Source organism: Cimex lectularius, unplaced genomic scaffold (assembly GCF_000648675.2).
Source record: "Cimex lectularius strain Harlan isolate CLEC.00 unplaced genomic scaffold, Clec_2.1 scaffold30, whole genome shotgun sequence".
NCBI classification, from domain to species: Eukaryota; Metazoa; Arthropoda; class Insecta; order Hemiptera; family Cimicidae; genus Cimex; species Cimex lectularius.
In genome coordinates, this window is record NW_019392730.1 from 1953533 (window position 1) to 1970990 (window position 17458).

Sequence of the window (17458 nt, forward strand, 5' to 3'; positions counted from 1 at the left end):
GCTCTTTTCATACTTTTCTTTACAACCTCCTGCACAGAGTTTTTGCATGGACCTCATATGAAAGATTGTTGGGACCAGTCCCAGGAGTTTAGCTAGGTGAAATTAGGCCCAACCTACTACCTCATTCCATCTTTGATATATCAGTGTACCATATAGAGAGAGATCTTCCAAAGATCTCCATTATCCAGGACCACTTTGAAGGATGTCAATGTTGTGTCATATCATTTTTTCGGTTAACGTTGTAGCCATCTCATTTATTTTATTTTTTTCAGAATTTTGTTATGCTTCTTAGATATGGGTTTTTAAATGTTTTTTGTGTGCCTAAGGTGTCAGGAACTTTCAGTGCTTTTTCCTTAGCTGTTGAGGGACAAATATGGTAACTAGCCTTTGTACACTTTTCAATTTATTAATATCTCCTTATGCAGTGCTTTTGGAAAGCACATGCTCAAAATCAAATTGTGTTGAAGCGTGCGATAAAATTATCTTGTTTCCGATCATCCTGGTCTGCTTATTAGTTTAGTCGGTTCTGACCATTTTGATCTCTTTATTCTCGTTGATTAGATGTCAGATGCATTTCAGTTTCTTACCATCTTCAGTAGTGGGTGTGTGACTAGAACGGTGGGAATGACAAAAATGATCAGAAATCCAAATTAAGACTAAAATGAAGCACAGCATATCAGAAACCTCGTGCGTAGATTGATTTAAAGCAATGCTGAAAAACAATCTCTTGAACTACGCTGAAAGCATCTGCATCATCTTGTGATGAAAAAAAACCCTAGGCACATTACAGACAATCCAAAGGGCTTTGATGAGCAAATAGGTGCAAAGCAAAAAATATCTAAGCAAGCTCAAGCTACTACAGCCCAAATGATAAAAAGACTATAATAAAGTGTTGGGTAAGGTATATACTTTTTTTATTGCAACTTTGCAATTACCACTAACTTTCTTGATATCCTACTGAATAGAAAATTATTCTTGATTTTACAACTTAGCATATAAATGGAGGAAATAAACTTATTACATTCAATTTGAGCAAGCTGAAACTGTCAATACTGGCTGAATACATTGATCATGAGAAGGTCACTGCGCCAGGAGCATATGCAATACAATGCCAGCAATAAAAATGTAGTCAAATTTTATTTGGGCTGAATACCAGTGTTTAATTATAAAATTATTTAAGTGACTCGTCCTCTTTTGCTTCTTCAAAAATAACAGTGTCAGTTTGTGGCATTTCTTGAAAAATGCCGAGCAAATAACAAACAACCCTGCCCACTATCTCCGCCTGTACCAATTCAAGACTGTCTCCGAGTTCGTTGATGCAAATCCTCTTGGATTCGGCGTCCTTGTTTTTCCTATAGTCGATCACGATCTGCCGAGTTTCCTAGAACCATGGAAAAATTTTGAACATTTACGTCTACAAACGAGTTTCGTTCTTACTTTGTTATAAGTGAGGGTGCAAACTGGTTCTTCGTCGTTTTCAAAAAATTCTTGCGATGACTGTTGACAAGATACGTTATAGATGAAAGGCATCGTCAATGTGCAACTTTTGTTAATTGCGATGCCGACGTTTCTTGCATCGAGCGAATATTGCGAGTTGAAATGTATCGGATAACTAGTGCTGAGCGACCCTTCCAGTGTGAACATTGAGTTTGTCTCGCAGCAGCTCACTTCAGAACTTTCCTCGAAGTACTCTTCCTTCGGTTTAACGATTTCTTCATCGACCTGGAGCAAAGTTCCTGAGAAAGGGTTTTTAAAAATATAGATGCACAAAAATCATTATTTAGAAAAAACGTCTTAAAATTATAACAGATTTCTAATGTATTTAAGTCAATTACAGTCTGTAATGCCGACAAGAGAAAGCCTTCAAAATAAAACAAAAATTATCAAACTTACCACTGAAGACTGAATAAAATCACTCAAACATAACTCAGGAATGTGTGTAATTACAAAATAGACAAAAATGACACAGCTTTTACATAATAATAAAACAGAGTTTTTTTGTTTTTGTTTTTTGCGTTGAGATTTGCTCATTGACCATGTAGACATCTTGAGTAGTCTGATAACTTGCATCCTAGTACGGTCAACCACCATGGATCCAAAGTACAACAAAAAATGATATCTTTAGTAAAACACTAAGGACACAACCCAAGCTTTCAAGCTATGAAAAATAATTAAACTTTGCCCATGGAAATACTCAAAAAAGGCATGAAAACTTAGAAGTTTGGGAAAATCTAACATGGATACCAAGAACTGTAGGAGTTCCCTCCTGAGCACTGCAGCTGTACAGCTTATTGTACTTTATCCCTGGCTCCATTTTTTGGGGGGCAACACAAGTGTGAATTTGGGCCCCCAGTGTGCCAGTGTTCTTACATCGAAGAAACTCATTTTTGAAGGGGTTAGGACCAAATTCAGGGTCGCTGAGATCTGATCCCGCTCCTTCCATTGATGAGTGCTGTGTCAATTTCTTTTAATTGCGGCCAATGGTTCCCTTAGGCATCAGAAAAAGTCCAGAGGCGACGGTGGGGATCAAACCCACGACCGCGGGATCTACTAGCTGAGGGTCTGACGCCTTAATCACTCGGCTAACTCGGTCCTCAATCTAACATCTTACAACTAGACTATACGATGATGAAACTGTAATAATTTCTCTTCTAGCATTGCATTGACGGACCAAGATGAACGAGAAAGACCAAGGTACATACTAAGACAAATTAATCTGAGTGCCAGAACGTGAGATGAAGAAATTTAACTAGTGGGCAAATTTGTAACAAGAGCAGTTACATCCAAAGAACCAGAACCAAGGCCCACTGAAGAAAGTTAAACTAAAACAACTGACAAAGTTAACCATTGCACATTGAACTACTATTAAAAAACAGGCTAATTGGAAGACAGATGCATGCCGACTGCCAAGAAGAAGTATAGACAGAACATGGCCAATGCATTGAGAACTTTTTGTTGGGCAATGCTTCTTTGGAAAGGTAATAAGCTTTCATTTAGAAGTGCATCAATTTTTAAAGAAGAGGTTATGGATAAATCAGAGTCTATACAGTAGATGTGGTAAGGACTGATGGATCCAATATGTCCAAGTTACAGTACCAACACTTTGGAAAAGGTATTGCTCTAGAAATGAACCAAGTATTAATAAGAAGAGGGTAATGGACATCAAGCAAGTTGATATGTCACAGTTACAGAAGCCTTATGTCCTCTGTGGCCATTGAATTGATACATCCACCACTTTAGAAAGGAAAAACAAAGCTTGAGAAATTAGCAAAGCTTTACTTAGAAAACTCCTCAAATTCTTAAAAGAGAGTCCATGCTAGTCCACGAGAGTCCATCCAGTAAGGACAATATAACATATTGTTAGTTCACAGTGAACTGGAGGACCCTTAGACCTCTGTGACTATGAATCCTTATTTTGAATACCATACCACTACTTTGGTATTAATAATATAATGATCCAGAAATGAAAAAAATATTGCTTATTAGAATACAAATAGGCATGGGCATCACGTGTTGATATTAGTAGGTTACAGTGCACAAAAGTTCATGCCCCCTTTGTCTGCAAAGTTTTAGCTTGGAAACAATGCCACCATTTTAGAAAGGTAAAAGAAACTACAAATTAGCAAATTATTACCTAGGAAAGTGCTCAAATTCTTAAAAGAGTACACCTTGATATAGATAGCAAGTAAGGTTGATCTAGTTAGATCACAGTGGACAGAAAGACCTGATGTTCTTCGACTGTTCTTTCTTTGTATATCATACCATTTTGGAAAGGTCTAACAATGCCAGACATGAATGAAGTATTACCGAAAGTCATAAAGGAAAATAAACTAAGCTATGGACAATGGGTAAGGTCAATATACAAATGGCACAAGGATTCACTATTGCATACATATATCAGCGAAAGGCATACAGAAGTTCAAAAAGAGTCTTAGTAAAATATGAAATAAAGCCAACATAAAATCCTAAAAAAAATAAAAATGACAATAAAAAGACATGACAGACCTTTCAAATAATTATTTCAACCACACATATTTTTTTGGACGAGAGCCTCCCCGGGGATGGCTTTCTGCGGCCGGCGGAGATCCCCTCCTCGTAGGACGGCTATTAGCTTCCCGAGCGTTTGATCTGTATTTATTCTGTAGTATTTATTATAGTTAGTTGATAGTTAATTATTGCATCTGTTACTTGTTATTAATTTATTAGTTTGTGTCTTCAAATTGTTAGTTTTGTCAAAATGTAATTTGTTATTTGGTAGGTCTGCACCTTTATTTATTCATGTTGTTGTTATCCTTTGCTGTTGTTTTCACACCGAAATTTTTTATTCTTAGTACTTATTGTGTCAATCAATCTTTATTGCTCTCGTTACTTGTTATTTATTTATTGCTTTATGAATTTCTAGTCATGCTAAAAATCATGCTAAAAAATGGAATTTGATATTTCATAGGTCCGTACTTAATGAATACTTAATGAATGTTCCAAAACAAAGAAACAAAAAAAAAAACCCACAGATATTTGGAAAAATAAAAACTTGAACTGAAAACTAAGGGGCATCATTGTGATACAAAACTGGATCCAAAATAGAACATGCGAGTAGGGACAGGAGTCAAAAGACTAAATTTTGACCTAGTGAAACCTCTAGGACCCACACAGTTTTCCATGCTGAGATATAAACAGCACTCTGTGTACAAGAAATATTTAAAAAGAGATTAAAGGTCCACATATAAATTCTCATTCAGTCAAACAGCACAAAGGTAGTCTTAGATCTCAAAGCTGGTCTGGGAATGTGTAACGTATCAAACTTCTGGAAAAATGAAATCAGATAACTCTAATAGCTAGGACATGAGAGGATCAAAAGCAACAAAGTAACGAACAGGCTGATAAACTAGCGAAATCACCTCACACTTTGAACCAGAACCACAAACTGGCAAGGCTTTTTTATGGCCAGCCTTAAAGCATGCTTAAAGACAACTGAACAAACGGATGGAGAAAGAAATGACCACACATTGGATAAATTCACCAGGTGTAAAACGAGCAAAGAATTTCCTTAACATCTCAACCAGGGAAACAAAAATCTACCACTCTCTCAGCAGGCAGGAAAGAAAAATAATAGACCTTTATACTGGCCAATGATCGCTTAATTTCCACCTTCAAAAATGGGAAAAACAGAGACAGCAACTTGCCATGAAACAGAAAAGACATCAAAACATGTCCTATGTGACTAAAACATTATAACCACTGGAAAAAATAACGCAAATGCCTTGGGAAATGAGTGAAGAGGACCCAGAAAGGTCTCAACTTCCTTAAGTAGTGTAGAAATAAAGATGGGTACACGAAGATCTTTTAGGTCGCAGTTAAAGAAGGGAGACATCATCAGTGACCCGAGAGAATAGCTTAACACCTTAATATTACAATACACTAATTTGTATTTACAGTTCAACATGTATGAGTGATACGTGTACGAGTTAAAACCCCGTATACCATTTGATTTACCTCCAATCACTTACTATTGCCCAATTGTTTGTCCTTATTTTCGATAGCTAGATCTTCTAACATTTTCAGTTTCTTTTCTAACATATCAATTTGCAAATTTAACAAGTCGAATTGCTTCGAGTGATCTGCCTTTGCTACATTATGCGATACTTTCTTTCTCAATTCCTCCTCTTCAATCCCGATGTACCGATTTGCCAAGGATTTGGCGCGATGCCAGAATCCCGTTTTTGATGTTTTGTCAGACCGGCTCTTCGATCTTCTATCACCCATGATCTCAGGGTGGAATTCTAACTGTCTTAATTTTAGTTTGACAATTAACTAGGCATTTGGAATAGAGTTGGAAAATTTAAGTTAAATCAATTAAACATGCTTTCACAGCCTCCCAAATAATATTTAACAAACAAAATTTATTGTACTGTTTTTACAAGTAAAAATGGATGGAAAATCTCACAGTTTTTAAAATAACTTTTGTTTCAGCAGTTTGACAACAGTTTATTAGTAAATGTGACAATTGAATGCCAGTGAATTTTTACGCACGGCCAAATATCACAATGCAAAAATGCAATAATTTTTCATGCTGAAGCTTGAACACATCAAAGTTGTTTTCCTTTCATTCTATGAGCTTTTAAACAGGGCATACTACAAAACCTAAAATAAACAAAGTATTAGATATTTCTTTAATTTTGGTAGACGACTAAAAATACCTGTAGTTGTCATATTCAAATGGTACTTTTCCAGTGATATCATCAGCACATGTGTAACATCGGACCAAAACTACATTCGCACCTCCTGGCATGGAATTCAAAATCCGTCTTTCAGCAGCTAATGCCATCTGGATATATAAAAAATTTTATATAATTATTTTGCCAAGAAGGAAGAAATTTAATTAGTTTTAGCCTGAAAAATACCTTTTCACGGTCTGAAAGGTTCAAGAATCTAATTTTCTCTTCTTCTTCTCTCTTTTTTTCTTCCTTTTCTATTTTCTTTTCTTTATCCCTAGCCCTTTTGGCTTTTTTAGCCGCTTTTCTCTTCTCCGCTATTTCTGCTTCAATCTCATCTGTCAACGCACTCGGAATATGAGACTGAAATGGCAAAAAAATGAGAAAACACAACAAAAATAAATTATTACATTGATGATTACTTTTGAGTAATCGTGCATGTCAGGATATTCACCCATAAACCTTCTAAATATATTCCTCATATTTTTGTCTATTGAATGATCATACGGTGTTAAGGATTTTTTGTCCTTTAGGCAAGGATCGGCACCATGGAGCATGAGGAGTCGTACTGAACCTTGATTTCCTTCGGCAGCCATGTTATGGAGTATCGTCTCGCCTGATATGTTTGTCTGGTTAAGTACAAAAGACACTTCTTCATCAGTAAGTTCGTTTTTGTCCCTTTCGTCCAATGTCGACTTTAAAGTGCTCGTGTCACCCATTTGACAAGCACTGTGGATTTTTTTCCAAAACTTTGCAAGTTCCGGTTTCAATGTATCTACAAAATATGACCTTTAAAAAAAAAAGAAACTTGCCTATTAATAAATAATTTATTACCTTTCTCTTGTTCCTTTTTTTTCTTTTTAGGCTTCTTGTTCATCCTGTCTTTAATGTGTTGAGGGACAGTGTCATCGAACTCTTTTAAATCGAGGAACGACACTACTTCTTCATTTTCTTCCACAATAAAGTTGAGATCTATAAAATAAAAAGTCAAAATTTTATTAAAACATTGTACATGAAAGATTGCATACAAGAGTTCCTATTGGACTAGGTTTTAAGTCCCTACTTACAACTAATCAATCCAAAGTCTGCATTTATTATAAGATAGAGTTAAATTTTTATTTTCTTTGAACAAGATCATATTAATAAATTTTGTGATTTGATCGTTAAGGTAAAAAGCAATTTTAAATTTTTAATAAATTATTGACTTTATAATATGTAATTACCTCCTTCACTTCCAGACGTTGAAATTGCTGCTAAATGTTGTACGATATCTGGCAATTCCCGGACAGGACTCGGCCTTTCTTTTCCCCTGTCAATTTTCTTAGTGGTGCTCACGTTGGTATCACTTTTTTCCTCTGAGCATTCACGAACGGCTTTCGGAGACGAGAACGTCGTTTTGAACATTTCATTCGATTCTGGAAACGACTGTGATTAAATAACAATTTTAAATTTGAATAGCAGTAATATTTACCGTATATAAAAGCACTCGACAACATCTCATGTACACGTTTCACTTCGTTAAAAGTCGCACGGTTTGTCGTAAAAGGGATTTTCCTCAGCCTAGGGTCGCTTTTGACACAAAGTGGGTGTGTGCCGCTGAAAAGTACTCCTGAATTGCCCCTTCCGACGGCTCGGTAAAATATCAGGTCGCATTTATTAATCTCAGGACCCCAGTTTTTAACCAATTCTTGAACATGCTGAAAGTTACAATTAATAATTTGTTAATATTTGTTTGTATGCATAATAAAGGAAAAGTTTATTGATACTTCCATTGGCACACACACACAAAAAAAAAAAATCATTATAACAATATAACAATAAACAGCTCAGCAGCCCTATAAACATTAGCACATCAAAAAGTCTAAAATAGTGAATGCATCCAAAATCTTCCAAAACAGGGCACAATGGAATTCTGAATAATACATAGATCTGCAGGACCATATATACAGGCTCAGAACCTCTACTTGGGATATCTATACCAAATATAAACTCCATCTTAGAATGGGTCCACAAAAAACCAAAGAAGTGGACAAACTCCAGAGGTGCCAGTCACAGTCAATTCACGATTAAAGAACCCTTTTCAAAAGTGACAAGCACATCGCTACAGTTAGACAGTATAAAACTCAGAGGAGTGATAGATCACTGGCATCTAAGAAAACACAAAAACAATGAGTTTTTTCAAATCTGCTACCCATATCATATTCAAATGCGAAACAAGTGCTCAATGAAGACCTGCTGGAAATCTGGTACCAAAGACAACCCAGGGAAAAAAATGGCAGCAATAACAATCAATGGTATATTAATTAAAAGGAGTGAACTGAGAAAATAGGAAAAGTACAAAATGTCATAAAGCTACAGTGCTTGGAAATACTAAACCCCCACTTCATTAATCACAAAAGAAAGTGGTTCATGTGGCGCAATGGTCATCAACATGCAAGATAATTTTGTTAATAACTTACTTTTACCTTGTATCTTCTAATTATGAAATGTTATTCTCTTAAAGAAGTATGCCATTCTAACTAGATACAGAGTGGATCAGAAAACAAAGAATGTAGGCTGAAAAAAGGTATTCCACTAAACCAAAGGGAAATCAGAAAAGTCCAGACCCAACACGCTCAAAGATATCTGAGACGGCCAGGTCCTGTAGCTCACCCAACATAGCACCAAAATGGCATCTGAAGGGATGATAGTGTTAAATATACTTTTTCCTTTTAAAATAACTAAAATTATTTTATGAATCCATTATGTTTAGTGGCCTGATTGACCAAATTATTTCTTTCATCTAATTATACTTTTTATCTAAGGTCCTGGTTGAGATGAAAAAGTTAAGTGTCACGAGCAGGATTCGAACCCACGATCTTTGGCTCGAATCCCGCTTGTGATACTAACTTTTTCATCTCAACCAAGACCTTACATAAAAAGAACAAATATTTTATGACTTTACCTGAGTCATCGATTGTTCGTTGTACCTTCTCAAGCTAGCTCCTGCTGATTTAGAATGAGAAGATTTATTGTCTTTTGAACTTTGCGTTCCACCCTGTTTCGCCCTGACGGTGTAACAGTGGAATGTTTTGTGCTGAATCGCCTCTCCACCTGGAGATGGACATAGATTACAAAACAAAATTACATATGAAAACTTTATTTTTAACCTTTGAAAATTGCAGCTGCAAAATGCCCACCGCCAAGCATTACAATGAGCCAGTTTGTCCGGAAAGGAAGTTTGGATATTACTTGAACCAAATAGTCGTCTGTTGTTTCTTTTTCCTGAAAATCAATTAAGTTTAGGGTTAAGATCGGAACTTTATTAAAAAAAATAGCCAAAAAAAACAACAACTCGAATGGCAAAGGAAATTAATTTAACAAAGTAAGGTGACACCACCTGTCTTGTGTTGGCGGGCTGCACACCATTTATTTACAATATTCTGTTGTTATAATTTTGACACCGTCATTAATTCTGGTAATTTGATGTTTCTATTGTTAAATATTTATTTATTAATATTTATGAACATTGTTAGTAATTTATTGCATGTAGATTTATTTATTTATATAATTATTTATGAATACATTTATTTATTAACTAGTTAGACATTTGCAAGTTAAATTAAAAAAAATTAATCCTTCGTATGACATCAGAATATCGATGGGTAATCATCAACAAAGTCTGTGTAAAAGCAGACCACCGCCGCTATGTCCATCACATTGGGCATCACAACCAAAAGAAGAATCCAATTAGAAAGGAATAAATAAGGAGAATAGATATATAGGTGCCCATACCAAAGGTCTGTTATTCTGACGGACCCACTGTGGAAAACGTTTAAAAAAAATAAAGTAGAATATGAACTGTTTAGTACAATAAATTAAACAGAACTACAAAACCCTGCGACCCGGCAGTGAGAGGCAACAAGCCGTAGATACAGCCAGTAGAAATGAGAGGACATGATAGACATTTGTGTCATCGGGTATGATAGACTTTACCTTTTTCCCTAGTAAAACACATCGATGGACTGATATGACCTGCCCCTCGTTATTGTTAAAAAGAACCCTCGACCTCCTGGCTATCAGGTGAGAAAGTCTCCTTTCAGCCTCTCTCTCCAAAATTTTTGCATCGGTCTCGCCTTCTTCGTTATCGCTGCTCTCCGACCCGGATATACTCGATAGATCATCCTCTGAAAATGAATAAACATGTTTGTTTCAAGGAAAATTTACGTAAAATTTCTTCTCACTTACCGACCAGTTGGGAGAATCTTTCTTCCGAAACAGCCTTCTTGTTGTTGAGGTGTTGCTTCAAGTTGTACCGATGCCAGTCCTGCTTGTAGTGCGCTCTCTGCTGTTCTTTGTTTAAGAAACCCGTGTTGCAGTATGAACAGAAGAGGGTGTCGGATATGGAAAGGTCTTCTATGGGCAACTCTCGTTTAACTTCTGCAAGAGGAGAAATTACACAACTTGTGCTTTCATGTGGCCCTTTTAAACCGTACCTGGCAGCGTTGTCTGAGGCAGTGGGCTTTCTTGACAGTTCATGTATGGGCATACTTTCACGTCTTTCAGCAAGGATGTGAACTCGTTTGTATTGTATATCATACATGTTTTGGCTACTGCTGGCTTTGTTTTACTCATTTCCCAAGACAGAAGGGATAAAATACTTTCAATTTTAAAAAAAGGTGTTTTAAAATAAACTTTATAATTTTTAAACTATGTACATTTAATACTAGATAATTAGTTCTGATAAGATTTAAAAAAAAATAAACACAAAACCCCCAAAAGGGTCAAAATTTCTGCCAACACGAATTGGGCAGGAGGTTCTACTGTGTACTGTGTTACTAACCATTTATCAATAAAATTATGTATCAAACATCACAACAAAAAATCCCTTTTTAAAACAAAAATTAATATAAATATCTACAAAATATTTTAATCTAATAATTTATAAAATTGTATTATCTTCAATAATTATAGTGAGAACTTAGTAAAGCAATAACACAACTTTTACTATACATTTTGTTATAGTTCAGAAACAAATATCTTATATAAGTTATAATTATCAAAAATATTAATTAAAAAGTTATTAAAACATTGTAAATTGAATTTTTTGGAGTTTCAAACTGGATCATATTTTTTTATTTCAACACATACACAGTGTCTGGTGGTTTTTTCATGGCAATATTTCACCAAACTTCTCGTAGAAATTGTGCACTGCTTCAAACAATTTCACTGCTTAGATCTTGCAGTAGATAAGATAATACAATAATAACATTTTTAACAGGAAATTTGAGATAAAAAGATCATGTGATGGATGGAATTCTACCCCACAGTCTTCAGAACTTTTTTACTTGTCATCCTTGCATAGGGGCCATGCTAATCTCCATCGTATCATTCTAATTTTAGTATATGCACAGCAAAAGTGAATACTTAATTTTTTGAACTTTAAATTTGAGATAAAAAGGTCAATGTGATGGGGGATTCGAACCCAGACTTGGGAATTTTTTTTTGCATGTCATCTTTGCACATGGGCCATGCTAATCTCTTTGTATTGTTCCAACTTTAGTATATCTACTGCCAAAGCAAGTATTTGATTTTTGAACATGAAATTTGAGATAAAAAGATCAATGTGACGGATAGAATCTGAACCCGCAGTCTTCAGAACTTTTTTGCGCGTCATCCTTGTACTGGGGCCATGTTAATCTAATTGTATCATTCCAACTTTAGTATATGTACTGTCAAAGTGAATACTTAATTTTTGAACATGAATTTGAAAATAAAAAGGTCAATGTGAAGCATTGGATTCAAACCCGTCTTCAGAACTAGTTGTGTGTCATCCTTGCACTGGGGCCATGCTAATCTTCTCTGTATCATTCCAACTTTAGTGCATGTACTGCTGAAGCGTGTAATTAATTTTGGAACAAAATTTGAGATAAAAAGGTCAATGTGGAGGTGGGATTCGAACCCACTGTCTTCGGAACTATTTTCTTTGTTTTTTTTTGCATGACATTCTCATACAGGCGTCATGTTAGATTTGCAAGTCATTTATAGAGAAGTCCAAGGTGTCAGTTTTATTCTTATCTTTTTATTTTTGTGTATTGGTTCAGATTTTCAGATTCTTCACCTCAGGCAAGATAGAACCAAAGGTAGCATGCACAGTAGGTTTTAGAGATAGAAATGTTGTTGAGGAATTTTTTTTTGAAGAGGTTTGTTTCAGAGTGCAACCATAAGTGCATTTGTTTTCATTAATCTTTATCCTCCAAAATTTGCTTCATTTGGCTATTTGTTGGTCATGTGCCTAAAGCTCTTCCAAAGCAATTGCAAAATCAGGATCAGAGATAAGCTGGAGTGTGTGTGGAGGATTTAGATATGTGAGGTGTAGAGGAGGTACAGGAGTAGTCCGAGAACCCTGCCTTGTGACACTCCTGCTCCCACATGGCAATAGTTTGTGTTGTACAACTTTTGGTGAACTCAAAAGAATCGTTGAAAGGTTAGGTATAAGGTGTTTGGAAGGACATGCTTTCATTTAGGCCTCATGCCAAACTTGATTGAACACTTAAAACACTTGAGAAAGGTCCCCATACAGTACTCTTTACTTCAAAGGTTGAGTGTAAGTGGTCTATGCAAAGCAGCTGCTGGGTTTTGAAGTGTTGAGGGCAAAACCAAATTGTTGGTCTGGGAGAAGGTTGAAAGAATTAGGTGTAGGGATCAACACAATTTAACAATTTAGGAAGATCTCAAATATTTTGCTATCCTCAAAAAAATCATAATATCTACTTTTCTGCATTACGTTATAAGAAACGATAAATAAAAAAGCCATTTATTATTATATAATAAAAAATGTACAAACTTTTTAAAGAAAAGCGTTCAGTTTGTGAAAAATCTCTTCTCTGAATGTATTTGAATTTTTCAGAAGATATTATTTAATCACATAGATTCTTTTCTGGTCAACAGCTCCCATACTGAACTTATGACTGTGTATGGTACATTGTCTGATACGGCTTTCATCTCAAACTAAAAACAAATATCACAAAGTACAGTGAAAATATATATACAAAAATAAACCTTATTGTAAAAATACAGTACATTTTTAAATGAAAATATTTTTAGGTAGAATTAATTAACATGGTCAATGCAGGTGGCTCATTTAAAAAAAATTTCTTATGCATTATGGACTACCAGCAGGAAGTACTGGTTGGAACTTGGAATACTTAGTTACATTCTTTCTTGAATTGTTTAGGTAAATTCAAATGCTTTTAGTTCCAGTAGAATACCTAGTTATTCTTAAACGTGTTTTAAATTAGTAATTCATTTGTATTTAACTTACAGTATTTTTGCTATTGAGTTGTATAAAGTGATTTGAATATGTCAATGCAGTTATGCAAAATTGATGTAAATCGATTCCGTAAGTTTGAGTCAGGTGTTCAGTTACACTGTTAAAAAAGGATTCTATTTTTTCCTCCTTTGATTTTTGTATTTGTTTAAAGCTAAAAATAAGACAATATTTTAGAAGTACGTCTAATGAATGCGTTAATAACTGTGTATACATCTTCACAGTGGCGGCATTGAGAATCGGCTGTGGAAGAGTTGCTTTAATTTTGCAAGAAGAAATTTTGGGATGGGCGTAATCTAGGGAAATGCCTTCAAAGTTCGTTTTATTTAATATGTTATCTTTTAAAACATCGCCTGCAAATTTGTTAAGCCTGTTAACGATTTGGTGAAAAATATTTTGCCAATACAAACCTAAAATCCTTTTGAAATAAATTTGAACCGGCTTAAAAGGTTTAAAAATGCAATTTAAAGCAAAGTTAATGGCTTCTTGTACGATTTTTACAAAGTCGAAATTTCCTTTCAATATGCACAAAAGAATAACTTTAACTCTTCTAGTATTCAATGTTAAGAATTCTGCTTCGTATTTTTTCACATTCTTGATAAAAACTACAAGCTAGAAAAATAGTTTTAATTGTAAATTTTTTACATATTCAAAAGTTTATTATTTTATTCACATTCATCTTAATACCGCGTTGTTTTATCTTCACTTCTAAGTTATTGAATCGCTTTTTTAATTTCTCTTGCAGAACCTTTTTGTACAGTTTTAACTCACCGTTTCGAAGAATTACACTTGAACTTGTATTGTAATAAAGGTAGAACTTCTTATTTCTTAAAACTGGAACCGAATCCTTGTGTTTATTGCGAGCGAAATGAAATAACAGGCATTTAATACTTACGTTTTGAAAAGGTTTTAATGTAGTTTTTTAAATTTTCGTTTATTACCATCTTTTTACTTCAGTTTTTAAATATTTCAGTACAGAAGAATATCATCTGCTTGACCACTATGCCTTCCAGATAGATACAAATTGTTTATATTATATAACAATTAACTGAATGACCTGTATAATACCAAAAGAAAAGTAATAACCACTTGTTTTTATATTTCACATCACCCGATGCAAAATGTAACTTTAATGGAAATGATGAAAAGAAGAATGTTAGTATTTTTTTTTAGTTTATTTATTACATAACATATCTTATCCGTTATAAAGTAGCCGTTGGTTAAAAACGAATGATGTTATGCTTTACAACATTAACAACGATCTGTACAAAATGAAATTAAAAATTTGTTGAAATAATCAAATACATTTTTACAAAATATCAGATAATTTCCAAGTTACATTAAATTATTCAGGATTTTTATTTCTTTGAATTGTGCAAAATATGATAATATGGATATATCTATCTATATATATTTAATTTGGCATACAATAGAAAAATTAACAAATAAACATAAAAAATTTTAAAATATCACATTTAAATTTTTATCCTAACATTAAACTTTTAAACATTTTGGTTTTGTACATTTATAATGTTCGACCTCAGGAATCTAAAAGATATTTTGGTCTCAGCAATCCTCGGCCTCGGTTTAAAAAAATTCAATTCAGTATAATCTTAATCTAGTTCAAGCTGAAGATTACAAAATTCTCTGTTTTTTCCTCAAAGCATCTATGTACAAGCAACTTTTCAGAAAATATGGATTGAAATAACAGACGAGATTAGAAAAGTAAAAAATAAGCTTCCAACTTTTATAAAAGTCTTTATGAACCATTGATGAAAGTTTCGTAAAGTATTTTTATGTTTTTTCATAATTTATTTTGGAAGCTGATGATTACTATTTCTCATTTTATAAAACAGGAGAAATTGAATATATGGTATTAACAAGTTACAAAAAATTAATAACTAACAAATGCCTTATTAATGGTCCTTAATAGGGGTGTCTTTTATTTTACAATATCACTTTAAGATTATAAGAAAAAAATCTACTGCACAAGTGAAAAACTTTAACATAAAAATCTATCTGTTTCTATTAAAATAAATAAATAAAAATAGATTTTAAGCTAAATACCTAACAAGCTTCTTGATAAAACATTATGTACAAAATTGTAAATTTTATATCACTATTTTTGAATTCAAAAAGTGCAAAGTTAATTTATAAAGTACTGAAAAGAAATTTGGATGTTTTCCCCCTTTAAAATTTTATGTAAGAAGCGTTTTGCCATGATTAGAAAAAGCGTAGAGGAGTTTGGTTAAAATATTTTTTATTTTATTATTATAAAGGTGTATAAAAATTCAAACAAATGGCAGATAAATAAAAATTTGGTCTTAGAACTTGTTTAAAAAAAACAAAAATTTGTATTTACAAAAGTAATTATTTCTTGAAATTTCATTTATATTATTTGAAAATTAATGAGAAAGTTCTCTCTAGATTTGTGTGTAGGTTGTAAAGTAATTCAATTTCTCTTTGGACCATGATTTAAAGTAATTTTTGTTATATTTTATCGTATAATATAATTTATATTTAAATGTTAAATAAATTGTATTTTTTTTTCATTGGTGATGACTGTTAGTCAAGGTCCCATGTTGCACAACTGCCACAGATACTGTATGCATCTGACAAACACCCTTGTGATTTCCCAATTCCTTACTAGTCTTATAAATTTCCCACAGAAAAACAAAAAAATTATATGGAACAATTGGACGGGACTTATCAAAACTCTAATAAAACTTTTAAAAAAAAATCAATCGTCAAAAAATTTCAACACTTTTTAAAATATTCTAACATTATTTTTTAACACTGATTATAAACACGATCTGAAGCAATAAGAGTAAATTTCATACATATATTATTTTGTTTATTTAAACTTTCACTCGATAACAGGTTCATTTCAAGTTTATAGAAGAGTCATAGTGTGAAACACTGGGGGTCCCAGGAGGAGCGATTTTTTACTTTTTTGTACGTGCACTTTTTAACATAAAATTGAAATAAACCTACACTGTGCTAGAATAAAGGTGAACCATGGCGTTGTTTTATGGGAAATAAGGAGAACGAGAGCTTTTGTAATTATAAATACACAGTAAAAATTATTCACCAGACAACTTTTATCAGTAATGTCCACAACCGATTATTATTTGACTGGAAAATTTGACTGGATTTTCTTTTTGATATCAACTTTCATATTTTAAAAGTTTTCAGTTAAATACAAGAAATATAGTGAAGATAATTTTGTACAGTTATAATTAAATACGAGTATGACTGTAATCTAACTACTCTTTTAGGATTTATATACTTATCACTATTATTTTTTTTCCACAAGAATATTTTAAAATATGTACTATTGTCATGTATACTTTGTATAAATAATAGTTTAAAACATTCAATTATAAAATACTTAAAAATACTGTGGATAATAAACTAATAGTTTTTTCTCACTGACAAATGATAAAATAAAATTTAAAAAAGCTCTCAAAAATGTTTAACTTAACTAATAAGGCAAGTTCGTAATCATTTTGACGAATCAAAATATTTTATACATATATTATGCGCTCATCGTCTCCATCACTGGGAATAAGTTTTCTCTACGAGTTGACTTCAGCAGATGGTGAGGTCGTGTCTGGTGCTATGGGCTCAGCAGGAGTGGCTACAAATCCTGCGTTTTCCTCTCCGTCTTTTGGAATTTCTTCTTCTCCCTCTTTGACATCGTCGATGCTGTCGTCGTTTAAAAGGTAAGGGTGCTGTTTGTCTAGGTAGGTGTCGTCTTCGGCGGATGCTACGATATGGCAGACTAGTTGTGTGAAATCAGTCTCACCCGTGTATTCTTGTTGTGTGCCATATGTGAAATCTCTGTAGCACGAGCCGTGTGAAGAACAGCTAAGATCTGACTGGGAAAGTCCAGTATTCACACCTAAAACAAAAATTATTCCTGGTTTATTATAAC

At 33.5% G+C, this 17458-nt stretch overlaps 3 protein-coding genes, 1 non-coding gene and 3 pseudogenes across 6 annotated transcripts in view; all 7 read right to left on the reverse strand.

The window, feature by feature from the left end:
• Nucleotides 1–1125: 1125 nt before the first annotated feature.
• Nucleotides 1126–11007, reverse strand: LOC106662597 (ankyrin repeat and zinc finger domain-containing protein 1-like). 2 transcript variants are annotated; one of them, XM_014386796.2, is made up of 14 exons: nt 10688–11007; nt 10440–10631; nt 10188–10378; nt 9362–9476; nt 9157–9305; nt 7684–7909; nt 7436–7627; nt 7047–7184; nt 6667–6987; nt 6402–6575; nt 6198–6325; nt 5508–6141; nt 1438–1736; nt 1126–1381 (listed from the first exon to the last, which is right to left on the reverse strand). In XM_014386796.2, exons 1-10 carry the CDS (start codon nt 10824–10826, stop codon nt 6547–6549), a joined length of 1692 nt encoding a protein of 563 aa, XP_014242282.1. In that variant the 5' UTR covers nt 10827–11007; the 3' UTR covers nt 1126–1381; nt 1438–1736; nt 5508–6141; nt 6198–6325; nt 6402–6546. The 2 variants fall into 2 exon arrangements, with proteins under 2 accessions (XP_014242282.1, XP_014242281.1); XM_014386795.2 differs by having other exon boundaries at nt 6635–6987.
• A 509-nt stretch (nt 11008–11516) lies between these two features.
• LOC112126879 lies at nt 11517–11614 on the reverse strand (annotated as a pseudogene).
• A 63-nt stretch (nt 11615–11677) lies between these two features.
• Nucleotides 11678–11774, reverse strand: LOC112126878 (annotated as a pseudogene).
• Nucleotides 11775–11833: 59 nt separating this feature from the next.
• LOC112126880 lies at nt 11834–11939 on the reverse strand. Its single transcript, XR_002910277.1, has one exon. It is a non-coding gene; the product is annotated as a U6 spliceosomal RNA (small nuclear RNA).
• A 42-nt stretch (nt 11940–11981) lies between these two features.
• On the reverse strand, nt 11982–12097 carry LOC112126877 (annotated as a pseudogene).
• Nucleotides 12098–12992: 895 nt separating this feature from the next.
• On the reverse strand, nt 12993–14539 carry LOC106662447. Of its 2 annotated transcripts, none has more exons than XR_001339902.2 (6): nt 14417–14539; nt 14209–14355; nt 13932–14133; nt 13736–13874; nt 13516–13675; nt 12993–13202 (listed from the first exon to the last, which is right to left on the reverse strand). XR_001339902.2 is itself a non-coding variant. In XM_014386543.2 (6 exons), exons 1-6 carry the CDS (start codon nt 14463–14465, stop codon nt 13116–13118), a joined length of 798 nt encoding a protein of 265 aa, XP_014242029.1. In that variant the 5' UTR covers nt 14466–14518; the 3' UTR covers nt 12993–13115. The 2 variants fall into 2 exon arrangements, 1 of the variants encoding a protein (XP_014242029.1); XM_014386543.2 differs by having other exon boundaries at nt 14195–14355; nt 14417–14518.
• A 2398-nt stretch (nt 14540–16937) lies between these two features.
• LOC106662551 overlaps nt 16938–17458 on the reverse strand; it is a 90290-nt gene continuing 89769 nt past the window's right edge. Inside the window, exon 10 of the mRNA XM_014386728.2 lies at nt 16938–17425. Within this exon, the coding sequence (XP_014242214.1) occupies nt 17100–17425 (326 nt within the window). The 3' untranslated portion in view covers nt 16938–17099. The remainder of the gene's footprint in view (nt 17426–17458) is intronic.